A 26226-nucleotide genomic window follows, 5' to 3' on the forward strand; every position below is an offset into this window, starting at 1 on the left:
TTGGGGATAAGATTTCAAATTTTGAAAAATTAAAAAATTAAAATTTTCAAAGGATAAACTTAGAAATGTGCTATTTTGGTCATTTTAGTTTCTGAGTGCTATTTTTGTGATATAAACTTATAAATGTGTTATTTTGGAGATTTGCCCTTAAAAGATATATATATATATATATATATATATATATATATATATATCATTTTAAATTAAACTATATACCATATAAAATACATAAACATTTTAATTTCAAAATTTACTTTGAATAATTTTTAATAAAGCTAGCTTTAAACAAACATTGACAAATTCATTTTTTAAAAATTATAAACTACTAATACTATTAATCCCACAATGAAAAATTTGTTATCAGTAATTTAAAGTTTTTGCTATAAAAGATACAAATCATCAAAAAATCAAATGAGTAGAAATCATCATTTAATAGACATTAATATTAAAAATATACTATGTATGTTAATATCATTTAAATTTAATTATATATTCTATCAAATAAAAAAATTATTGTTTTGATTAATAAAATTAATTTATATGTTCACACTAATTTGATTATATATGTAATAGTTACTGATTTTTAATCATCCCTTATATATTAATCCTAGAGCATTACAACATAGTTTCGTAGCCACGTATCATCACGAGAATGATTCTTAGAATTGTTAGAAAAATAAGTTGGTCCATATAAACATATACTATGATTTTATTAAACTAACTATCAAATAAATTAGTAGTGTACAAAAGAATATTTTTTCTTTCCTTAAATAAAAGCTACGAAATTACCTAATATTGTTAATACATATATGATAATTAATGATTATGAATAATACATATTTGATAACAATTTTTCTAACCTCTTTTTTTTTTTTAATTTTATACTATTAAAAGAAATTAAACAATCACATTAAGCATATAATAAAAAATTAGATTTTTTCTTATATGTTATATTTTGAATTTTTAAAAACGACTATAAATTACTAAAAATGATAAAAATCCACATTGAAAATTTTGTGATCAATGGTTTAAATTTTTTTTTTGTTCAAGAAAGATACAAATGATGATCATATATCGTAGGGGCCGGTGTGCATCCGGATACACGTTCGGGTTCGTATCGGGTATTTCAATATAAAAGTATAAAACTCGTTCGGATATTTCTACACTTCGAGTCGGGTTCGGGTATTTTATGTTCGGGTTTGGATATTTAAATTTTGAAGAAAAAATAAATAAATGATTCATTGCTTAAGTTTTTTTATATTTAAAATATATTTTAACTGGTTTTCTAATTTAAAAAAAATTAAACAATTAATAGGTTTGGAGATAAAACTTTAAAAATAAAAAGACACTAATTTAGTTGTTGTTTTGAAATTTTAGATGCAACTTTTGTTAATGCAAGAACCAAAAGCTTGATATATATTTTAAGTGAGTAGCAAATAATTTTGTCTATAATTATATGTATATTATCTAATTTTTAGCAATAAGCATCATTAATATAAATATTTTGAATAAAGTGACAGAAGTAAACTAGAAACATATGGTTAAGTATACTTATGTTTGGTTATCTTCGGATATCCATTCGAGTTCGAATATTACCCGTTTAGATTCAAATATTACCCGAACTGGTGAAATAAGTAATTTGTTTTTTTAGGATTAGATGATATTTAGACCGAGCTGGTGAATATAGACTAGACAGACATTTATATTTCAAGCCTGCACTTATATATTCTATAATAGTTTGATATATTAGATTTGAACACTAATCTGTTAATATGATTTTTTAAAAAAATTTGATTCTTAGATATGTATCTCGAGTGAAACTAATTTTTACAGATGTCCGTTTTTTTTTAAATTGACACTAATTTAATTCATCGAATTCATAGAAGAAGTTAAAAAAAAGAAACTTAACTCATATCAATAAAACAAAGACGATAATAAAAACACAATTTTATAGAGGTAGAAAATGAACTCACTTATGGAGAGTCAATAATAAACAAATCGAGAGCAGAAAACCTAATCCCCTTTCGTCATTATACGATCGATGTTGCCTATTTGGTTTTGGTGATTTGTGTCAGCCTCAAAACTTAATTTTCTTTTGTGCATATGAAGTCTTAAAAATAATTAAAATGAAATGTAATATGTTAACTCTTCAACAACGATGATATATTTAAGAGACCAACATGTATATTCGTCAATTTATAATAGATAAAGATTATAGTGTTACAAAATGTTAAAACTATTTAATAAACAAACATTATTATAAAAACTCACTCCACGCATGCGCGCGGATAATCATCTAGTCTACGTTATAACTAATGAACGGAAGCATTAAAGGTTTTCGATCACAGAATCGTTAGGTTTTACCATTTCTATTTACGCTCCGATCTTTTTTACCATTTTTGTTTTTTTTTGTTTTTTTTTAAACACGCAGGACCGGTTCATTGGGAGGGACAAGCGGTGCGACCGCTCTGGGCCCAAGCCCGTATCCTCCGTATAATAACAATTAAGAGGCCAAATTTTTATAAATCTATAATTTTTTATATAAAAAAATTATAAACATAATAAATTAAACTGAAAATGGTCCAAAATTATTTGATATGTATATAGTTTTATTTTCATTACATTACTGATTAAATTTTAAAAATATTTTAAACATGATATGTATATAAATTTTAGAGGGTAAAATTTTTTTTTTTGTTCTAAAGCCCTTAATAGTGTTGAGCCGGTCCTGGAAACACGTACCATTGAAATGTTTATATCATTTCTTACATGTCGCTAATCTTTTCACAGAATAGTACAAAAAGTTTTGCGGTGTCAGTTTCTTCTTAACGAGAAACGAGTTTCAATAGGGTATATAAAAAGACCTGACTAACTCAAAAAGAAAAGACTTTTGGAGCCTCTGGTTTGCGTGACGTGATCTCATTTGTACAATGGTTGGTTAAGTTGTTTATGATTTTTGTCGATGTGGTTCAAACATGTGAACATCAAATATTGCATATTATTATTTTAGGGGGTGTTGATGGTTTAATAGGGTAGTAATATAAAAACATGATCGAAGTTCGGTCAGTATATTATATTCGATCACGCAATGATCAGTATTCGGATAGATAATCTTATAAACGAAATTAATCTAAATTATGCAAATGGAACTTCCAAATCAACAACGATCATACAATTAGTTCAAGACCTTTTCTATGGAAGTTGGAAAACGAATTGGTCTTTTCTTTCACCATGCATTGATCTAAGATGATGTTTTGTTAGAGCATTTTCATTGCATGGGTTCTTAATATAGAATATCTAACTAAATATAAAGAAAAAAGAATTAATTGAATGAATATTTCAAAATGTTGAGATACATATTTAGAAGTATTTTAAGTAAGTTTAAAAAAAAAAATTTTTAGGTATCTCATTTTAAATATTTCTGGATGGATATCACAACATTTGAGATACTCGTTCAATCAATTGTTACTTTTTAGTTTATTTTAGGTCAGATATTTTAAATTAAGAGGATATCACAACATCAATTGTTACTTTTTAGTTTATTTTAGGTCAGATATTTTAAATTAAGAGGATATCACAACATCAATTGTTACTTTTTAGTTTATTTTAGGTCAGATATTTTAAATTAAGAACACATGCAATGAAAATGCTCTAATTAGTTTCTCCTTTACCCTCATATACTTGTTAGTATTTTTTTTTTTCTTATTTAGAATTTTTTTGCTTGCGTAAATATCTCTATTATTATTGTTCTAATTTCTCATACATTCATTGTTTTTAAAACCGGACCGCAAGTTGAACCGGATAATTTTTGGGTCATGGTTCAATATGGTTCGACCGGGTCAAACCTGGTTCAATAATCTAGTTTAATATATTTTTAGTGTTTAAATTTAAAAATAATATTAGTAAATATGATACATAATTAAAATATAAATGAATTTAAAACATAAACATAATCAATATAAACTACTTTTATGTTTATATGGATAGTTTATATATATTTTTTGATAGTTTTAATGGTTTTTATCATTTTAATAACTTTAAAATCTAATTCGGTTTTGTGACCAGTTCATGGTCGAACCAATTATTTGACCCAATCCGGTTATATGGCCTGTTCATGGTCAAACTCGGTTCAACCATCGGGTGGGTCTGGTTTTAAAAACATTGCATATATTCTAATAAGTCACTTGCATTAAAAAAAAAAAACTTGGTAAAAAAACATAATACGAGCAAAATATGTAAATACTAGCTAGTATTATTTTTCATGGAAGTGCTCGATACCACCTCCCCAAAAGTTGAGATAGACAAATCATTATTTTATTCTTTAATCTGAATGAAGGAAGCATCATCACCTCCCCCCCACAACTTCACATATGTGACATATGTCTCACAAATCATTTACACCAAGCAAGTATATTCTTCTCCATTAGCAAAGCATGCATGAAAGTATATGACTTTCATCGATCGAGGGTTTTTTATATTTGTAAACAAAAGAGTAAGATGGCCCAAAAAATATTATGAAGTTTCCATGAAAAATATAAATAAAAGGAAAAATATATTATTAATGTTTATGAACAGATGTAAAAAAGAGCAAAAATGTGACTGTAAAAACTGTAAAATATATTGATAAAAAAACAAATTTTAGCGATGCATACCTTTTTCATAATAATTATTTTAGTTGAGGGGGTCAAAAATGTGTTCCGGTCGTAAAGTTGAAAGAAATGACTGTTTCACAAAAAAAACTTGGATTGATGCTTAACCCAGTTACGACTCTTTGTATACTATAAATCTGCCGTCTTGTCAAAACAAATCCATAAGCTTCTTCTTTCATTTCGACCTCTGTCGTCTTCGATCATAGAGAATTCAATGTCGTCGAACTACAAGCTCAATCACACTGTACTTCGTTTTCCTCTCCTTCCTCGTTTCTCTGTTTTAGTCATCATCGATCATCACTCTCTTTCCTCTGCTTTTTTTTTTTTTGCGTGTGTAACAACAGTCTCTCTGTTTTTTTTTTCTAAATTTTCGTCTTCAATTTGAGATATTTTTAAATCAAACTTGTAAAAAGATTTCTCTTTTATGATCGCCCCAAATTTTGCTTCATTGAAACTGATTCAGAAATTGAGAATGTGTACGAAAGTGTTGTTCCTGGTTATGTTTGCTATGTCGTCTATCTTCAAAGCTCATGTTTTTCAATCACAACATTGTTTAAAGTATTTGACTTTTTTTAAAAAAAAAATTATTTCTCTGGGCAGGATTCATTAGGGAATGGAGATGCAAACAGTTTGCGATCAAACCCGGAGAATGCTTTCAGTGATTTGAATTCACTAGCCCAATCAGAGAAAGCAGTTGAGGAGCTTCTTATTCAACAGACTCCTATGCAGGCTTCAGATGATCATCTCATTGAGTTCTCTGAGGCTTTGAGAAGTAATGTTGAAGCTAAAAGCCGCATGCTTTGTGTTTTCTTTTGTCATTAGGAACTTACTTTTTTTTTATTTTGGCATTCTGTGTAGCTGTTGCAAAGGCTCTAAGAGGATCTGCTGAAGGGAAGGCATTGGCTCAAGCTGAGGCTGCTGAATGGAAACGTAGATATGAGCTGGAGAGGTCTAAGAACCTTGACTTGCTACGTCAAGGTAAGTTTTCTTCTATCTAACTATCGTTGAAATCATTTTACTCTCTCTCTCCAATTCCAAGTGTCTTCGCCAATTAGATCTAGTCGTTTTGCTATTATTGGCCATGGATGTAACATAGTTTACTGGCTTGTATTACAGCACCTTTAAATGAAGAAGCTAATAGCATGGAGATGGATCATATAGCCAAGTCTCCACGGCTTCATGTCCCGGAAAATGGGAAATCAGCAAGGTATGCCTTGGAGCGTATCTGCGCTCATGAAGTACTCCAAGATTGTGAACCTAACAGTCCTATTGGCTCTAACAACAAACTGAAGCGAAAGGTAAATACTACATAGTTAATTGTTTTGGTCCAGTTATTTGCTTATTATATCTTGTGGGTTTGCAAAGTCAATAAATATAGTTAGGCAACGGTCTAGCAATATTTTTTTGGGACTTGCACATCAATTTAGATGAATATTGTTCTTTTTGCTGTATCCGTTGCATTCAAAAAACTGGTGGGGGGAAACCTTGAGGCATAGCAATAATTAGAGAATGAAGAAACTCTCTCCTGTCTACTTCACGTTAGTGTCTTGAATTGTCAACGTTGATGCAGGCATCGTTTAAGCTTTCGTGGGGATGCAAGGGTCAAGCTAATGACCAACACAAGAAAGATATCGTCTCGTTCGAGAGTGGGAATATCACTACAGCAGACCGCAGTAGTAAACAGGTACGCAGTCTTTGTTTCATCGCATCTATCCTTTTGTCTCAGCTCTCTTGAATTTTCTTACAAGTAAATGCAAATATGTATGTTGCGGTATCATCAAACTGTTACTTTTTTTTGTTCTTAAGTCGATCCACAGTTGTTCAGTATGTAGACTAACGTAAAACAACTTTGTAATATTCATTCAGATTTCACTGACATGGGAGACCAGTCCACAAAATGTTCTGATTTTCACCAAACCTAAGTCAACTTCTGTACAAGTTCTTTCTGTGGAAATGGTCAGGTCAGTATCTAAGAAACCATAGGATCAGTTTCAGTAGTTCTCTCTGAATGTCTGTTGAAATGTAAAATTGTTTGCTTAAAAGATAAAGTAAAGACACATTGATTTCAGATGGTTGAGAGAGCAGAAGGGGCTAAATGTTTACGTGGAACCACGAGTGAAGGCAGAACTTTTGTCGGAATCAAGTTCCTTTGACTTTGTACAAACTTGGGAAGATGGTAAGATATATGATATATATGCTACATCTAAATAAAGCTTAGAGACATATGTATATGAAAGCTTCATTGATCATTTTGTTTATGCAGACAAAGAAATTTCACTTCTACACCCGAAGGTTGACCTTGTTATAACTCTTGGCGGGGATGGTACCGTTCTATGGGTAACGTCAATCTCACTCTGAAGTTTATAACAGTTCACATCTGTATCCTTCTTTACAACAAGTAGCACATACGATCTAACCTGAAACATCTTAATGATTACAGGCAGCATCGATGTTTAAAGGACCAGTGCCTCCAATTGTTCCATTTTCCATGGGATCTTTGGGATTCATGACTCCTTTCCGTATCCTTAATCGCTGCTTTAGCATTTTCTTTATAAGCATCAGTTAAAAATTTTGCAGCATGACACTAGAAACTTTTCTTTTAACTCTTATGATACCAGATAGCGAACAATACCGAGAATGTCTTGAAGCGGTATTGAAGGGTCCACTCAGTATAACACTAAGGCACAGGTTGCAGTGTCACATCATCAGAGATAAAGCTAGGCATGACTACGAGACAGAGGAGAACATGCTTGTTCTTAATGAAGTCACCATCGACCGTGGGATAACTTCTTTCCTCACAAACCTTGAATGCTACTGCGACAACTCATTTGTCACATGTGTGCAAGGCGACGGACTCATACTCTCCACAACATCTGGTAGCACCGCATACTCGCTTGCAGCTGGAGGGTCAATGGTCCATCCACAGGTAATATATCTAATGATGGCATCTTTTAGATCATGATGAAGGACAATTATTCTAAACATGATGTTTTTTGCAGGTTCCTGGGATCTTGTTCACACCTATCTGTCCGCATTCTCTGTCGTTCCGCCCACTGATATTACCGGACCACGTGACAGTGAGAGTGCAAGTGCCATTCAACAGCAGAAGCTCTGCTTGGGTATCGTTTGATGGGAAAGGCCGTAAACAGCTTGAAGCAGGGGATGCACTGGTGTGTAGCATGGCACCGTGGCCTGTCTCTACGGCTTGCCAGGTCGAATCCACTAATGACTTCCTACGCAGCATCCACGACGGTCTTCACTGGAACCTAAGAAAGACTCAATCTTCTGACGGCCCTCGTGAAACTTAAAAACAAATTTATCCAGGACTCTTCGTTTTAAAAACCATACACACATAGTCCTGACATCTATCTATCTGGCTGTATCCATTGTTTGTTGTAAAGGACATGTATTCTGTAACTGTTATGAGCAATAATTCTGTTGTGTGATGATCAAAGTTAATGAATCAAAAGATGTTTATGTTCCCTCTCTATCTCTTTCTCTAAACTGCTTAAACATTGTCTTAATACACGCTTAGATTTAAGATCCTGGCTACATATATTCCTAGTGTGCAGAATCCAGCTTGATTCACAGCGCAGGTGTGTCGTGGTAGAGAAGAACACAGCATTATTGCCTGCAACCACAACATTCAGATAAAAATTATTCCATATCTTAAGCTTGCTGCAACTTTTTTTATGCTGCATACATAAAGATTAGTAGACTTACTTGGTCAATAATATGCATCGTCGTCAACATCATCCTGACCATTTACACTCTCATCGATTTCTTGATCGCCTACTGCTCTGCTTTTCTCTCGTACTGTTCTTCCTGAAGCTTTTGATGACTTTGCCTTCTCCGCCTGCAACTCCATGGCTTTCTCTGATGGTTTCCTTTTTCTCTTTCCTCGTGTTTCACCCATTTCTTCTACAATACAGAGCCAAATGCATTAGTAAATAAAGATCGAAGTCTATGGAATAAAACATCACAGATTCGTACATCTATCCACAATACTAATCTACAAATCAGACATCTATTCAGAAAAGACTTTATGCTTTTTACGAGTAATTTGAATTATATTCTCCCAGTATGTAATGTAGGGGAATTCATAAACCGTCTTTTTCATCTGAAGCTGTTACAATCTTTCTTACCTCCTTGTGGACTTGATACAAGGTCTGTCACATGTCCATTCTGACCAGCCTCTTCGGAAGCAGGAGATGCAGATATACGAGCTTCGATTAACTTTAACTCGTCTTGCTCCTCATTTGCATCTGGGATCGGTTCAGCTGGAAGGTAACGGAGTTCCTCCACTGACATATCAGAATCGCTGAAAGCATCCTTTTCCACTGTCTCTATGTCAACTTCCTCATCTTCATTAACACTTGATACTTTCACCTACACACATACAACCACATATATTCAGGTAAACAGGTGACAGAGTAATTAACAGAGAATCCTTATGCAATCTATCCATTCAATTTCTCACCTTTCCTGTCTCAGGCATCAAATCAAATTCATCTTCACGTTCCACATACTCTTCATTCTCCTCGAGCTCCTTGAAATCAGGAGCAAACGCACTCCAGTTCTCTGTGTAATCTTTCGCCCAAATGTATACAAAACCGGTCAAGGAAACAGAGACGATTACCGGATGAACAGGATGCCAAGCAAGATCAATCAAGGCCTCTTTTGGACCTTCTAGTATTTTCACCAGATGCCCCGCTCGATCCCATATGTAGATCTTATGCTCTCCTTTGCATGCAGAACCACCAACGACCCACTCGCCATCACCGCTGAAGCAAGGCGCTTTCCAATGCATCTTGGTAACTAAATCTTGGAACTCCCTGAAGAGCGTTAAGCAGTTGGATCCAACAGTCTTCATTTTCTCAACACCATCTACCTTCTTAGCCAAGTCCTCGAGTGAGCTAAGCACATCTTTAGCTGGGAGAAGATTCTCATATATCCTGATGATGCGGTCGTGCGAATTCGTGAGAAGATACTTCCCGTCCCTGCTAAAGACTATGTTCTTCACCGCAGACCCACCAGAGACAGGAACCAAAGCAAGAACTCGAACACTCTTATAATCAACAATAAGTATTTCGCCTTTAGCATTCCCCACATAAACTAAATCCCCACACTTGTTAAAGCAGGCTGCAGCAGGAGAGAAAGGAGGACCTGACTCCGGACATTTAGTGCGCTGCGGAGGAGCTAACACATCAGGCATCTCAGGCACACACACAGGAAGCAAAGTCGTGCAACCAATCTCAAAGTCAACAATCATGGGAGCAGACGAGAGCGGGCACGCGAGACAAAGAGAAGGCGAACTCAAGCCAGGGTTGAGACGAGCGTGCAAGGGAGTCTGCTGAAGAGTTGTTCTAGCAATCTTCTCCCCAGTGGAGACATCCCAGAGAGTTAACGACTTGTCTGCAGCTGAGACAAGCAAGCGGTGTCCATACTTTGACCAGGAGACGCTTGTGATTGCAGCAGCGCAATCGTTATCACGAAGCACTTTTGCAATGCCTCTGGTTTCGAAGTCCCAGATGACACAGCTCCCATCCGCACATCCAGCTATCAACAACAATACAATACAATACAAGATAACATAAGAAATCCAAAACTAGTCTAAACTAACTAAAGCTGAAAGATAACGAGACAAAGGAGACAACTTTACCTGCGAGGAGAGAACCACGGTGATTAAAAGCAACGCACTTGATGACCCCATGCTCCAGATACTCTTCGATCACCTCTGGAAAGTCTCCTTGCAACGGATCTACACAGAGAAAGTGAATAAGTAACTAGAACTGTTTGAGAAAGGACTGTGAATCGAGCTCACCTATGATCGGAGCATTCATACTCTCTCGCTTGTCTTCAACACGGAGAGGAGTGCGAATTGCCCAGCCCCGCCCCGCGAGTTAGGGTTTCTACAACGCAATCAAAAACCTTTAACGATTATAAGAGCCGGGAATCACAACTGAACTGGAGAAATTAGGGTTTTATGAGTCTCTTTATTTGATTCCTCGGAGGGAGGGAGACGTGCTTTCAAACCTTCGAAAACTCCAGAAACGAAATCAGAGAAGCAATGCGATAGCAGGATTGAGGTATTAGAGGGAGAAATCGAAGAAGCTTGGCTTCGAATCGAATCGAATCGAATCTCTCGAGGATGAACGAAGGAACTTGAGAGCGAGAGCGATTAATGTCGTTTAAACTGTGTATCCGGTTAAATACGGGTCGGGCTCTACCTGGCCGGTCTTATAATTTGGATAGGAGTTTTATCTGACGAAGATATTAATGTTTTGGGCTTTATTATTTTGTATGGACCCACATGTGGTCTTCACAGCATCGAGAATATATATAGTCCACTTCTGCGAGAGCGCCTCGTGAATTATTCGCAACAAAGATAGAGCATGATACGTGGCAACACACCATTTGCACACAAAAAATCATATTTGGATAAGGCAAATGGATAATATTCACCGCAGACCCAAACTTCTTAAAACACATTCCACCGTCTCACAAGCATATACCCCAGAGCTACCGAGTGGTATTTGGAGAGTAGATTCGAACGTACGATTCAAGCAATGGCATCGATGACCATGACAGCCACATTCCACCCGTCCATCGCTAAGCTTCCATCAACCACCGGCGGACGAAGGCTCTCCGTGGTCAGAGCCTCGACGAGCGAGAACGCAACCAGCTTACAAGTCAAGGCCAAGGAGGAACAGAGCAGCACCACAATGAGGAGGGATCTCATGTTCACTGCTGCAGCTGCGGCGGTCTGTTCCTTGGCTAAGGCAGCCATGGCTGACGAGGAGGAGCCCAAGCGAGGTACCGAGGCGGCGAAGAAGAAGTACGCTCAAGTTTGTGTCACGATGCCTACCGCCAAGATCTGCCGCTACTGATTCAATGTCTCTCTTTCTCAATTAAGTTTGGTATGTAATCATATATATTTGATCATTATCTTTCTACAAGAAATCGCTTTTCACCATTCAACAAGGTTTACAAAAGCAATGCATAGTTATTACAAACTAGTGTTCCGACAACTAGATTAAAACCAAACCGCTGTAGGTTAAAAGACCAATACTGATTCATACTGGAGTAGAAAGAACCAAACCAAAAAAGACTGAGATGTCCACCTGACAGGTAAGTCTATGAAGTGACTAGCCTCTAACTAAGAGGTGAGAGTACCTTCAATCATCTGCAAACGCAGACCAATGCCTCTCTCTTCCCAAATGGCTCTATCAAAAACAATCCCAGTCTCGTCCTTAATAATGCATTCACCAGCTCCCATTATCACTGTATACCCTCTTGATGTCATCTGAGCAACACTCAACACATTTCTGTTTAACCGAGGAACAAAAAGCAGATTCTTGATAATCATCTTCCTCACTCCCTTCATTACAATTCTCACATCCCATCTCCTTTCCCTTCTGCCATGATAACCTTTCCATCCGCCAATCCAACCCTACCCTTGTATGTTCTGTAATAATATAATCATTCAGCATTAAAAATACTTCTTTAATAAAAAATAGAATTCCCGAGAGGAGTGATTTGTCTGATTTAATAAAATTTATAAAAACTTTTAATATACTAAGCTCTTTCCAAGTAAACATTCATTGGTTCTCCTTGGTACGTACATACTAAGCTCTTCGAACTCGTTCTCTAACCTACGAAGCTTCGCTTCCTCGTTACACGTTTTGAGCAAGTCCCAGATCCTTGGCCGAAGCAGACGAGAAAGTGTTCCTAAAAGTGGAATCTGGGAGAGAAGATTACAAAATCTTGAGCGCTTTCATGTCTTTTATGGCGAGGTTTCTCCATCGTGCAAGATCTACGACGTTGGTCAAGTCTCGATACGATCATGAATGCACTTAATGTATAAAACTGTATCTTCGTTTTATTTATTTTCTTAACTTATGAGATCAACTTACATTATAGATCTCTTTATATATAGGAACTCTTAGCTTGTCCTATTACAATTGAGATTAGAAAACTTAGCTTTATCCTAATCTATAAGTTATTCTACTTTTCTTAATGAATAACTTGCATCCTAAGCTATCTTATTGAAGCTTATCCACAACATTCTCCCTTCTAAACTTCAAACCATTTTTGCTTAGATCTTGAACTTGAATCATGTCTCTCATCTCTTTGAACTTGATTCTTGCCAAGGCTTTGGTTAGGATGTCTGCTTTCTGTTCCGTTCCCGGTACATGCTCCACATCAATCTCATCTTGTTCCACTTTCTCTCGAATGAAATGAAAACGCTTAGCAATGTGTTTGCTTCTTCGGTGAAACACAGGATTCCTAGCTAATGCGATAGCTGACTTGTTGTCGACACTAATCAGTGTCTTCTCCATCTTCTTTCTTGTAATCTCGCTCATCAAATCTTGAAGCCAGATAGCTTGCTTTGCAGCTTCAGTCGCGGCCATGAATTCTGCTTCGCAGGAGGACAATGCCACTGTGTCTTGCTTCTGTGAACACAAGGTCACTGGCGTTTCTCCAAGGCAAAACAAGTGTCCCGTCGTGCTTCTCCCATCGTCAGGGTCCGTGTTGTGACTACTGTCACTGAAGCCCACAAGTCTCTTAGTTCCTCCTTTCTTGTATGACAAGCCATATCCGATAGTACCTTTTAGATATCTTAACACACGCTTTAGTGTATTGCCGTGAGAAGTCCTCGGTGAGTGCATGTATCTACTCAAGATCCCAACTGAAAACGCCATGTCTGGCCTTGTGTGCATAAGATACCTGAGACATCCAATTCTTCTTCGATATAGTGTAGAGTCTATCTCCGGTTCATCTTGTCCTTTAGAGAGTTGAAGACCAAACTCCATTGGTATCCAAGTTGGATTGCAGTCATCCATTGCAGCTTCCTTCAAGATCCTTTGTGCATACGCTTCTTGAGTGATTGTGATGCAGTCTGGACTCTGCTTTACTTCAAGTCCGAGGTAGTAGGTTAACAGTCCCAAGTCTGACATCTCAAAGTTCTTCGACATGTTCCTTTTGAAGTCTGTGATCTCTTTTCTAGAGTTGCCGGTGACGAACAGGTCGTCAACATAGATAGCTACGATGAGTAGCTTGCCATCATCATCCTTTCTATATACAGAACTTTCCTTTGAACACTTCTTGAAGCTTAACTGTTTGAGAATCTGGTCGAGCTTTGTGTTCCAAGCCCGTGGAGCTTGTCTTAACCCATATAGAGCCTTAGAGAGTTTGAAAACCTTATGTTCTTCTCCCTTCTTTTCAAACCCTTCAGGCTGTGAGACGTAAACTTCTTCATTCAGCTCTCCATGTAAGAAAGCAGTCTTGACGTCTAGATGATGAATCTCCCATTTGTTTGCTGCAGCTAATCCAATCAGTAACCTTATAGTTTCTAGTCGAGCCACTGGAGCAAACACTTCGTCGAAGTCAATTCCATGTTCCTGTACGTAGCCTTTAGCTACAAGTCGAGCTTTGAACTTATTGATAGAGCCATCTGCGTTTCTTTTAACTTTAAAAACCCACTTGAGACCAATGATCTTGACTCCTTGCGGCAACTCTACGAGTTCCCATGTGTTGTTTTTATTGATGGAGTCAATCTCATCTTCACATGCATTCGTCCATCTCTTATTTCCCTTTGCTTCATGGAAATTTCTTGGCTCTTCGTTGATCGAGAGAAATAACAACTTACATTCAACTTCAGCGAATAATACATAGTCATCAAGATATCCTGGTTTGTTTCTCTGACGAGTTGAGTGTCTTGATTCTTGAGTTGTTGCTTCTTCATTAACTTCTTCGACATGTGTAGTCTCTGGTTCTTCTTCTTGATGATCTGTCTATGCGTCAGAGTTTTCTTCTTGATGGTTACCAGCTGTAAACGGGCCATTACCTTCATCAAGTGTAGATCCCCAAGTCATACTGAACATACCAGAGTTTGTGTTGGCTTCTTTATCAACTCCCTTCCAATTCCAACAAGTTCTTTCATCAAAAATAACATCTCGACTTACCACAATTGCCTTCGTTGTAGGATTATAGAGCCGATATGCTTTTGAGCCAGGCTCAATTCCTAGATGAACAAGAACCTGTGATCGATCGTCTAGTTTCTTCAGACGATGAGAGTCAATCTTTGCGTGTGCGACACACCCAAAAACTCTGATGTGAGCTATACTTGGTTTTCTTCCTCTCAAGCTTTCGTATGGAGTACTATCTTTAAGTGCTCGCGTGGGGACTCTGTTAATAACATAAGTGGCATGTCGAACCGCTTCTCCCCACATGTAGTTTGGAACCTTTGTTGCTTTTAACATGCTTCGAGTCATCTCCATGAGGGTGCGGTTTCTCCTTTTTACTATGCCATTCTGTTGAGGAGTGTATGGTGCCGTTAGATGACGCTTGATTCCACTTCTGTTACAAAACTCCTGAAACTCCCTTGATGTGAACTCCCCTCCTCTGTCTGTACGGAGCGTTCCTACTGTTTTGTTTACTTCTTTTTCAACGAGGCTTTTGAAATCTTTGAACTTGTCGAAAGCTTTGCTCTTTTCCTTCAACAAAATAGTCCACATATATCTCGTGCAATCATCAATTATAACGAATATGTAGCGGTTGTGTGCTGGTGTGGTGGGTGAGATTGGACCACAGAGGTCTGCGTGCAGTAGCTCTAGTGCATTAGTTGACCTATAGGACGTTGCTCTAGGAAAGCTATGCCTAGTTTGTTTACCGACCAAACACGAGTCATACAATTGATTCTCTTCTTTGATTTCAGGTAGTCCATGAACCATGTTCTTTGCTGCCATAGCTTGTATTGTCTTGAAGCTTATGTGACCAAGGCGCGCATGCCAACTCCACGGTTCTTCTTTTATCTTCGCGAGAAGACAATTAGGTGTACCGACTTTAAGTGGAACCTTGTAGAGTCTATTAGAAGTTCTTAGAACTTTAGTGAGAAGTCTTCCGTTTGAATCTCTCAAAGTTAGGTAATCATCCTTCATCCTAATATCACAGCCTTGCTCTGTTGCCTGTCCCAAGCTGAGAATGTTACTTCTCAAATCCGGAATATAGTAGATATCAGTAAGAAGTCTTTGCTCCCCTGTTTTAGCTTCAAACAATATCGATCCTTTTCCATCTATATCCACACATGAGCCGTCTCCGAACTTCACTTTACCCTTAATATTTTGGTTCAATTCAGAGAAATAACCTCTTTCACCCGTTATATGATTACTTGCTCCATTATCCAAGTACCATATTCCTTCCTCTTTCTTGCTTGTCTCGAGTGCTCTAGGTATGACTTTCTCCTCGTTCAGAATTACAACCTCATGCATATAGAGCACAGTATCTGCAACTTCCGTTTCAGTTTTGTTGAGCTCTTGATTCTCTTCTTTCTTCTCTGGACAAACAGACTTGAAGTGACCCTTTTTCTTGCAGTTGAAGCAAGTGATCTGAGAGTAGTCTCTCTTCTCTTTGTTCCACTATCCGGAGTTGCCTCTGCCACGTCCTCTTCCTCTGTTGCCTCTGCCACGTCCTCTATAATTTCCTCTACTTTGTCCTCTCGAGTTCTGATCATTAGATCCACCTGAACTTGAGAACAGCATATTGTTTTGTTGATCGTTTGTTGTATCTTCTTTGATTCCTTCTTCATATGCTTTAATTCTCCCAACAACATCCTCATACTTGATTGCATTTAAATCTAGCATCTGTTCCAGCGAGGCCACCAACATGATGAACTTTGATCTAGGCAGGCTATTTAAGAACTTCCTTACTAGTTTAGGTTCTTCAATACTCTGTCCTAACGAGGCCGATTTCGATGCAAGTTCAGATAACTTGCCTGAGAAGGTATCTATTGATTCCGAATCGGACATCTTTAGACGTTCGAAATCGTTCATCAAGGTCTGCAGCCGAGCTTCTCTTACACGATCTGCGCCAAGATTTATCGTTTTCAAAGCTTCCCACATATCTTTAGGAGAGCTCTGTTCACCGATTTGCAATATCAGATTCTCTGGAACGGATTGGAAAAGAAGTACCATAGCATAATCATTCTTCTCTTCTTTATCTGTTCCCGGTTCGATCGCTTCCCATACCTTATGGACGCGAAGAAGAACTTTCATTCTCATTGCCCAAACCGTGTAGTTGGTTGAAGTTAGCATTGGACAGACAACAGTCCCGGGAATCCCATTTCTTCGTCCCAGCGTCTTCGTGTCTATCAACGCTTTATCTTCAGCCATTGATTCTTTGAGTCGCAATCACACAAACTAACCTTATGCTCTGATACCAAATCAAGTCTCCAAAGATCGTATGTATGAATGAGCTTAATGTATAAAACTGTATCTTCGTTTTATTTATTTTCTTAACTTATGAGATCAACTTACATTATAGATCTTTTTATATATAGGATCTCTTAGCTTGTCCTATTACAATTGAGATTAGGAAACTTAACTTTATCCTAATCTATAAGTTATTCTACTTTTCTTAATGAATAACTTGCATCCTAAGCTATCTTATTGAAGGTTATCCACAACAGTTGGTGGTCGCCGCTAACTCTGGAATCTTTAGGATCCGGCGGGACTCCGTTTACGACGACATCCCAAACTCCGTTCTCCACTAGTCTAGTTTTCACGTTTGGAGGCCACTGTTCATAGTTTAGGTCATCGGTAACAATGCTCGCCTTTTTTCAGTATATTTCTCTTGGAGTAAGGAAAACGAATAAACTATCCAACACTTTTCTTTTTATGGTCCGGTCTAAAGCAGTGGCTCGGTTCCTTCGTATGGTACAATTCTGTACATTTCTAGAATCATGTTGAAACGGAGTTTTCAAATTCGTTCACTTGTGTGTAAAGATCACCTCTCCACTAGAACTATTTGTGAACTTTAGAGAAATCAATTATTGGTTTCTCCGGTTAAATAAGTCTTTTTCTCTCCCGCAATTATTGAGTTGGTGATGGTTTTGAAAAATTAACCAGAACAAGATACGAATGCAACAAAACTTGACTGCAAGCATGCATTGTTAATTACATAATAGTTTTGAAATTAACATTAATACCAAGCCGTCCTAATAATTTGACCAGACTAATCCATTCTGCAACAGCAGGCAGGTTATGGATTAGCTTTTCTTAAACGAACAAATTGAAAACGAGACAAACACAGACCACATAACATACTTATAGTTTATTTGCTCACACTAACACTTTCTATTTATACGGTGACACTACATCCACAACCCAACCCTAAAGTAGTTAAATATCGATTCGGTTTAATGCAATTGAAGACTATCGGTCAAGTATTCGGCTCGGTTACATATCGGTCAGGTATAGAAGTTTCCAAATCGGGATTAGTGTGATTAGTGTGATTTAATAAAATTTATAAAAACTTTCACCTGGTCCCTGGCGCTTAAGTCATAAAGGTTGGCCTGCTGAACCGATTTACTTATCCCGGTTCGGAAACTTATTAAATCGGGATAAGGCATAAAGGTGATAAGTGTGAAGCTTGACCTGCGCTGCCGCCAGGGACCATTCTTTAATAAAAAAACTAGATAAGGCCGGTGCGTCGCAACATGTTTTGTTTGATGTTTTAGTAAAAACATAAAAATAATAAATTATTTTATTATAGATTGAGGATATTTTTTTTTTGTTTGCATAAGTTCTGAGATATTTATTTTATAATTACAAACTCATTTACACACTTAAATTCCAATTACTATTTGTATTTATAATCTTGGTGCATAGGTAAATTGTTATCAATTTTATATTTAACGCTAGAGAAAACACTCATACCTAAAAATTTAAACCAAACCTAACCAAAGTAAAAATTAAAATGAAAAAAATTAAAAGCTAAATAAGATCAATCTAGTTAGTGACAATATTATACGGGAAATTACCAAAATACCACATTCTTAATACAACTTTTATTCTTACTTTTAAAAAGAAAAAAAAACACTTATAATTCTAAGGTTAACCAATCTAGATTAAGGGTTTAGAATTAGGGGGAGGGGGGGGGATAGAGTTTTAGGAATATATATGGAATTTAGGATTCTACTAAATATATAAATCTTCTCTATTAAAAGAGAAGTACCATTTTTATCTACCATAAAAAAGTCACACTAACTTTATTAGGTCCATTTCATTAATTACATTTATTTAATTATTTATATTAATCTATTCAATATATAAAGATATTAATAATAAACCAATTTTAACTGTAAATTTAAATTTTATTTTTAGTTATAAAAAAAAATGTTGAGAAAAAATCTAAAAAAATCTTTCTAAAAATCTTCACTATTAAAAGAGAATTACCATTTTTATCTATCATAAAAAGTCACACTAGCTTTATTAGGTCCATTTCATTAATTAAATTTATTTAATTATTTATATTAATTTATTCAATATATAAAGATATTAATAATAAACCAATTTTAACTGTAAATTTAAAATTTATTTTTAGTTATAAAAAAATATTGAGAAAAAATCTAACAAAATCTTTCTAAAAATTTAAAATATTTTATTTAAATTAGTACCATTGATTAATTTCGTAATTAATGATATATACTATTATACATTAATTTAAATAAAATTTTATTATAAAACAAAATAATATAAAAGTGTATGCTATTTTTCAAATTTTCAAATTATATTCTATATGTTCTTTATTAAAAGAAATACCATAAAAAATCATACTAGATCTATTTCATCAATTACATCTATTTGACTATTTAAGTTAATCCATTTGATATATAACATTTCTAAAAAATCTTATAAATTATATAGATATTAATAAATAAATTTTAACTGTAAATTTAAATTTTACTTTTACTTATAAAAAAATATGTTAAATAAAAAAACCTAACAAAATCTTAATAAAATTTTAAAATATTTTTAAATTAATGCAGCGATTAATTTCATAAATAATAATATAGTATTATTATAATGTATTTACTTATAAAATCTCACAATATACTAAAATAAATAACATAGAAATAGAAATTATGCTAAGAAAATATCAGTTTTATAGTATAACTAAATAAAATTATAAAATGTATTGTATTCAGTCTGTAAAAATTAGAAAAAAATGAAGGAGATTCTCAATTTTCTTTATTTCATACTATGAATTTATTTTACCAAACTCGAGAATATATTAATATATAATAACAATTAATAATAAAGTAAAATATATAAAACAAATCATTATACATTAATAATATTGAATAAGAAACATAACCAATAACATTATAGATTTACACAATATATAACACTAAAATGTAAATGTCTTTTAAAGTTTTGCGATGGTATCCGTTATATATTTATAAAATGAAAATCTACCCGCGCAGATGTGCGGGTGAAAAATCTAGTAAATACTTATTTTTTATGTTAACTAAATATAGTTAACTTATATAAGTGAACATATATATTGAGCTTCGTAAACTTCATTATTCATTTAAGGATTTTCAATCAAATATGCAAGATTAACCAAACAACCATCATCATAGCTGAAACTAATAGAAATAATAAAAATTAGTATATTAAACTTTTTCAACTAATTAGAGTTAACTAATAAAATAAACATCCAATTTATTTTATTAGAATTTAGTTTAGAAGATGCTGATAAAAAAATACACCTTGATATCTCTTGATAAAATACTTTCATGATATTAACAATATTATCACATTTCACAGCGCGATATATATCTTCAAATAGTTCTACTTGTCCATCTCATAATTTTGCTTGTATTTCAATTTCACTATATAGAATAGAGTTTTTGTAGAAAAAAAAACTAAAATTGCTTAATGGAACTGGACTAATAATTGATAGAGAAAAAGTGCTACAGTTATTTATAGAAAAATACATCTTTAACATTTAAGTTAGAGTAACTCTTCAGAGGACAGGTGTAGTCTGAGTCAGCTTTTTCATATTATTGAAATACCAATTACACATATGTAACAAAAAACTATATATATATATATATATATATATGTATATAAATGCATGAATATTATCATCTAATTAATAGTTTTTGTATCTTTAAATTGAGCAAAATCTTTGTAGTTGAAATCGATCTTTTTTCACAGAGTATTTGAGGTAATGGTTATTTCACACATATGCAGTTGTTGTTCTCTCAATCACTCTTATCTGAAATTTATGATCGGAGACTTATAGTTCTTACTGCAATCTTGCACATTATAAATAGAAGATGTCGATAATAATTCCTTCACATAGTTCATCTCCTAGGTTTTCAAGAAGAGAATGATGCACACAACCTTAATTGTATTTTTCCATATAATAAAAAATCGATAATAATTCCTTCACATAGTTCATCTCAAAGCTTTTAAAAAGTTACCTTTATTAAGTATGAGATATTCCTTCTTATAAGTTCATTATTCTTTCTTTTTCAAATTTCTTACCTTTTAATATTTTTCACTAATTTAGTGTTAAAAGCCCACCTACTGTTTTTCTTGTATGAGAGAGTTTCTGATTTTAATCAATTAAGTTTGGTGACAAAAATATAGGAGAGTTTAATCTTATATATATATATATATATATATATATGAATAATTGTAATCTTTTCTGTTACAAAAAGAGAATTATTGTAATCCTTTTTGGATTATGATTTCTTAAACATAAAATTTACTATTTAAATAAGAAAGTTTATTATTATATGAAAATATTTGAAATACTTGTTTTACAATTTTTTTTGTTTAGCTTTGAAGAAAAAAAGAAAACTACAATTAAACAATCTTTAACAATTTTATTTTGTAGAAGATTTTATAAAAGGATAATTACTATTAAACAAATTTTTAAAATGATATTTTCTTTATGATTTTAGAAAACGAAAATTAGTATTAAGTAAATTATTATACATATTTTTTGTTTAAGAATTGTAAAAAGGGAAAAAACTTAGAAAAATGAAATTATTGTCAACTAAAAACTATCAAATAATCTTTTGCTATTATCTTTGTTTAAGATTTAAAAAAAGGAAAATTACTATTGAATAATTCTTGTGTTATTATTTTATTATACTTATATTATTAATTATGATATATTAAGCAACTATGTTTGGTGACAAAATATAGGGGAGTTTAATCTTATATATAGATGTGAATAGTTGTAATCCTTTCAGTTACAAAAAAATTGTTATCTTTTTTGGATTATGATTTCTTAAACAGAAAATTTACTATTTAAATAATAGAGTCTTTTATTATATAAAAATATTTGAAATACTTATTTTACATTTTTTTAGATTTGAAGAAAAAAATAAAACTACAATTAAACACTCTTTAACAATTTTCTTTTATAGAAGATTTTATAAACATATAATTACTATCAAATAAAATTTCACAATTATATTTTTTTTTTTATTTTAGAAAACGAAAATTAGTATTAAGTAAATTATCATACATATTCTTTTTTAGGAACTGTAAAAAGGAAAAACAATTATAAAAATGAAACTATTGTCAACTAAAAAAAATGTCAAATAATATTTTGCTATTATATTCATTTATTATTTTAAAAACGACTTTACAAAACAAAAATTAGTATTAAGTAAATTATTATACATATTTTTTTTGTTTAGGAATTAAAAAAAATGAAGGAAAAAAACCAGAAAAAGGAAATTATTGTCAACTAAAAACCATCAAATAATATTTTGCTATTATTATCTTTGTTTAGTATTTAAAAAAGAAAAATTACCATTAAATAATTCTTTTGTGTCATTACCTTATTATATTTATATTATTAATTATGATAGATTTTAACACATGTCATCATCTTAAATTTTTAATTGTCGTGTGTCATCGTCATGTTAATTAGCAACTTTGAAAAACTAAGCTTTATATAATAAGATAAAATTCACGAGAGGAGTGATCAGTGTGATTTAATAAAATTTATAAAAACTTTCATAATTCATCTAAATTACCTTAAACTCAGTGAAAATCAAATTATTCTTAACCATCTCAAATGATAATTCAATAGACAGCTAGTAGAATCATGCATTGCACGGAAGCTTTGAAAAGTAAAGGTAAATCATGATTGGTAAAGTTTAATGATTTAGAAGAAAATAAAGCTAAAGTAGGTAGATAAAGTCCAACCAATCACCCCATGGTTAAAACAACAAAGTCAAAGATGGATTTAATCTGAATTGTAAAAATTTTATTAAAATTTTTTTTTTATAAATATATTATACTGGAACTATTTTAAGAGCTTTTATGTAAAAAAAAAGATAAAATTTAAATATTATATCTCCAAATATAATTCCGAAAAGGAGTGATTTGTGACTTGACTAAAATTATAAAACTTTCATAATTCATCTAAAATGACCTTAAACTCAATGAAAATCAAGTTATGCTTAATCATCTCAAATGATAATTCAATAGACAGCTAGTAGAATCCAAATTAAAACGAACAAAACAGAAAATCACACAATGAGTGACACCAAACTAAAAAAAAAGAACTTCATACGCCCATGCACCTTACGAGTTAAGTTCAGTACCAAAGTGCAAAGCATTGGCCTGATTATTAAGAGATGCGGTTACCTTTGATCACCTCCAAACGCAGAGCCATATCTTTCACATCCCACGTAGTATCCCCATACACTGCCCCAGTCTCATCGCTTATAATGCATTCACCACCTCCTCCCTCTCTAAACGAACAACCGTATGTTTCCATCTGACTAAAACTCAGCACGTTTCTCATCATCTCAGGAACATAAAGCACATTCTTGATCGTCTTCCTCTTCTTCCCTCCCTTCATCACAATCTCAACATCTCCTTTTCCTTCTGCCTTGAGCACCGTTCCATCCTTCAACCCAACCTTCCCTTTGTGTGTCCTGTCAAGAGCCGTGAAAACATTCTCATACGGAGTCATATGGATCGTGGAGAAGCCAGAGACCATCCACATGTCCTCATCATAAATCAAATCAGTTTTGCTTATCACCGCAGCCATCACATAATCAACAGCGATCTCTTCCTCCTGAGTACCTTCAATCATGGTCAAACGCAGAGCTGGTCCTTTCTTGTCCATCACGGCATCCCCGAACACCGCCCCCTTCCGATCGAAAAAAACGCACGTGTCCGGTTTCGATTCTAGTGAGTAACCTCTTGCTATCATCAGATCGATACTCAAAACATTCACGTTCAACCCCGGAACAAAAATCACATCCCTCATCGTCTTAGTCTTCGTCTTCTTCCCTTCCTTCATCGTAATCCTCACGTGTCCTCTACCTTCAACCCTGAGAAACGTTCCGTCTGCTAACATAACCTTGCCTTTGTGTGTTCTGTCCAGAACGGAGAAGTACTTCTCGTATGGAGACATATGATTCGTCGTACCCTTGGCGCAGATCATCCACATATCCTCATCATAGCTCAACTTATCCACACCTTCTACTAACATCAAGTACTCAACTTCTTCCTCCTCTAACCTACTTAGTCTAGCTTGCTCGTTACTCTTTTTGAGCATATCCCAAACGTCTTTGGATGAAGAAGCGGAGAGAGTCTTCTTGAAAGCGGAATCAGTGAGAGAAGATTGCATTACCTGAAGCGCGTTCATGTCTTTAATCACGAGATCTCTCCATTGAGAGAGTTCTTGGGATTTAATCGTTGCCGATAGCTCTGGAATCTTGGATGGATCCGGTGGGACTCCGTTTTCGACAACGTCCCAAAGTCCTTGCTCGGTTAGAGTCGCTTTCGTCGTTAGAGCCCATGTTTCGTAGTCAAAGTCATCGGAAAAACTCGCTGCCGCCATAGCCGTAACGGTTAGGGTTTCTTTTAAACTTTTTTATTTTTTGTTTCCACTTGGAGAAAGAGGAAGCGAATAAACTTATATAGCCCCTCACACGAACATCCTCTTTTAATACTAGTTAGACGTTACTTAACCGTAATCCTAAATTAATTTTGAAATAATTATAACCAAATGAAACGTTTCGAATTACCAGACGGTTTTGGTCTGCTTTAATGCATTTTCAAAGAATCCAAGAGAATGTGGTCAATGTTATAAATCAATTGGTGGATGTCCATAACCGGCCCGGTTTATAACCGGTCCATACAGAAAGAGACGGCTCAACCCTAGAGAGAGAGAGAGTTGGCCACGGCAAGGAGAGAGAGACGGCTTGGAGAAAAAGAAATCGTCTTTCCTTTTCCTTGTAATTGTTATATTTCCATTATTATGTATTAGTAGTTTTCCTAATCCTAGTGAGTTTATGTTTTGGATACTTATACATTAATGAAACATAGAAATATTCAGACCTAAAACCTTCGTTTTACAACACGTTATCAGCACGATAGACTCCTAAAACCCTGAGAAAGAAAATTGCCAACCCCTAACCCTAACCTAAAATCCGTCACACATAAACCATAAATCCGGCGCAACTTAAAATCGATCGATCTCTCAAACCCTGAGGAGCCAGACGACGATCCACATATCATCTTGATGCCCTTGACGAGACGAATCCATCAGCGCAAACGGTTCGTCGATCCGATCTCAGACGCGCCCTCACGCTCAGCTACAATACGCATCAGCGTTTTACTTTTGGAACCCTAATCCGACTACCTCAGCACACATCCGCGACCAGACGCCTAACCGTCCGAGACAGCTCGAGTCCGTTCCCAACTCGCGACCCGATAAGGAGCCAGCGTCCATCCAGATAGAGGTTCAGCTCACTTGGTGGTCCGGTTCAACCCTACAAAATAAAGGTAATTCGAAAACTGAAAACAAGAATCGAATTTGGTTGATTGATAAAGATCTGAACCATTAAAATTTGAAGAACCTTAATCTAGGATAATAGAAACTCTAACATATGGAACTACGTTTTGGTTATATTGTTTTCATGTTAAGTTGATAGATCAATGGCTGTTAGGGTTGCTAGAACATTGATTGATCAGTAAGGGCATTGAAACCCTGAATTTCGAATGATAATGTGATTAAGATGTCGAAAATCTCAAACCTAGACTATGCTGCCCTTAATCTCTCCGGAGACAACTATTTGCAATGGACACTTGACACAAAGATTAACTTGAGGTCAAAGGAACTCGGTGATACTATCATCGAGGGTAACAATGAGACTAATAAGAATCGGTACAGGGCTATAAGTACTATACGCCACCATCTCATTGAGGGTCTAAAAAGATCAGTACCTCACCATGGAGAATCCCGATGGAAAATCCACTAGAGCTTTGGGATGCTTTACAGCATAGATATGATCACCAGAAAACGGTGCTATTACCAAAGGCTAGACATGAGTGGAAGAATCTCAGATTCATGGATTATAAGTCTGTGGATGAATACAATTCAGTATTGTTTAAGATAGTCTCAATGATGAGATTATGTGGTGAGGAAGTAACCGAGAAAGAGTTGCGTGATAAAACATTCTCCACGTTCCATTCGACGAACGTGTTGCTGCAACAGCAGTATAGAGAGAGAGGCTTCGCCTCATACACTGATCTGATCTCGTGTCTGCTCTTGGCCGAGGCTAATAATGAAGTCCTGATGAAAAACAGTGAGATGAGACCCATCGAAACATCAGCATTACCAGAAGCCAATGAGGCTGAAAAGAAAGATCCCAAAGAATGCAACCACGTCCATGATAATAAGAAGTCACACGGCAAAGGCCGTAGTAGATTCAAGGGACGTGGCCGTGACAGCTATGGCC

The 26226-nt window shown here is 34.8% G+C and overlaps 4 protein-coding genes across 6 annotated transcripts; 2 read left to right on the forward strand and 2 right to left on the reverse strand.

The window, feature by feature from the left end:
* Window positions 1–4729: 4729 nt before the first annotated feature.
* Window positions 4730–8133, forward strand: LOC106314734 (NAD(H) kinase 1-like). The gene is made up of 11 exons (XM_013752566.1): window positions 4730–4893; window positions 5250–5421; window positions 5508–5627; window positions 5766–5947; window positions 6220–6333; window positions 6516–6610; window positions 6719–6825; window positions 6913–6986; window positions 7090–7168; window positions 7268–7575; window positions 7649–8133. Exons 1-11 carry the CDS (start codon window positions 4864–4866, stop codon window positions 7955–7957), a joined length of 1590 nt encoding a protein of 529 aa, XP_013608020.1. The 5' UTR covers window positions 4730–4863; the 3' UTR covers window positions 7958–8133.
* On the reverse strand, window positions 8083–10946 carry LOC106314715 (protein RBL). 3 transcript variants are annotated; one of them, XM_013752552.1, is made up of 7 exons: window positions 10686–10946; window positions 10474–10561; window positions 10312–10410; window positions 9130–10208; window positions 8795–9038; window positions 8373–8570; window positions 8083–8280 (listed from the first exon to the last, which is right to left on the reverse strand). In XM_013752552.1, exons 2-6 carry the CDS (start codon window positions 10490–10492, stop codon window positions 8377–8379), a joined length of 1635 nt encoding a protein of 544 aa, XP_013608006.1. In that variant the 5' UTR covers window positions 10493–10561; window positions 10686–10946; the 3' UTR covers window positions 8083–8280; window positions 8373–8376. The 3 variants fall into 3 exon arrangements, with proteins under 3 accessions (XP_013608006.1, XP_013608001.1, XP_013608013.1); XM_013752547.1 differs by having other exon boundaries at window positions 10474–10568; window positions 10613–10946; XM_013752559.1 differs by having other exon boundaries at window positions 8373–8567; window positions 10474–10946.
* Window positions 10947–11118: 172 nt separating this feature from the next.
* Window positions 11119–11630, forward strand: LOC106299142 (photosystem II 5 kDa protein, chloroplastic). The gene has a single exon (XM_013735279.1). The coding sequence runs from the start codon at window positions 11219–11221 to the stop codon at window positions 11537–11539; it is 321 nt and encodes a 106-aa protein (XP_013590733.1). The 5' UTR covers window positions 11119–11218; the 3' UTR covers window positions 11540–11630.
* Window positions 11631–22940: 11310 nt separating this feature from the next.
* LOC106300304 lies at window positions 22941–24365 on the reverse strand. The gene has a single exon (XM_013736420.1). It carries the CDS (start codon window positions 24321–24323, stop codon window positions 23100–23102), a length of 1224 nt encoding a protein of 407 aa, XP_013591874.1. The 5' UTR covers window positions 24324–24365; the 3' UTR covers window positions 22941–23099.
* Window positions 24366–26226: the final 1861 nt, after the last annotated feature.

Source organism: Brassica oleracea, chromosome C1, assembly GCF_000695525.1.
Source record: "Brassica oleracea var. oleracea cultivar TO1000 chromosome C1, BOL, whole genome shotgun sequence".
NCBI lineage: Eukaryota > Viridiplantae > Streptophyta > Magnoliopsida > Brassicales > Brassicaceae > Brassica > Brassica oleracea.

Excerpts from the sequence above, each read along its gene's own strand:
- LOC106314715 (XM_013752552.1), bottom strand. Across the intron at positions 9,039-9,129 it reads TGATGCCTGAGACAGGAAAG|GTGAAAGTATCAAGTGTTAA; the intron begins GTGAGAAATTGA and ends GTATGTGTGTAG. Across the intron at positions 8,571-8,794 it reads TGTATCAAGTCCACAAGGAG|AAGAAATGGGTGAAACACGA; the intron begins GTAAGAAAGATT and ends TCTGTATTGTAG.
- LOC106300304 (XM_013736420.1), bottom strand. The coding sequence starts at position 24,323 with ATGGCGGCAGCGAGTTTTTCCGATGACTTTGACTACGAAACATGGGCT.
- LOC106314734 (XM_013752566.1), top strand. The coding sequence starts at position 4,864 with ATGTCGTCGAACTACAAGCTCAATCACACT. Across the intron at positions 5,422-5,507 it reads GTTCTCTGAGGCTTTGAGAA|CTGTTGCAAAGGCTCTAAGA; the intron begins GTAATGTTGAAG and ends CATTCTGTGTAG. Across the intron at positions 6,611-6,718 it reads CTTTCTGTGGAAATGGTCAG|ATGGTTGAGAGAGCAGAAGG; the intron begins GTCAGTATCTAA and ends CATTGATTTCAG.
- LOC106299142 (XM_013735279.1), top strand. The coding sequence starts at position 11,219 with ATGGCATCGATGACCATGACAGCCACATTCCACCCGTCCATCGCTAAG.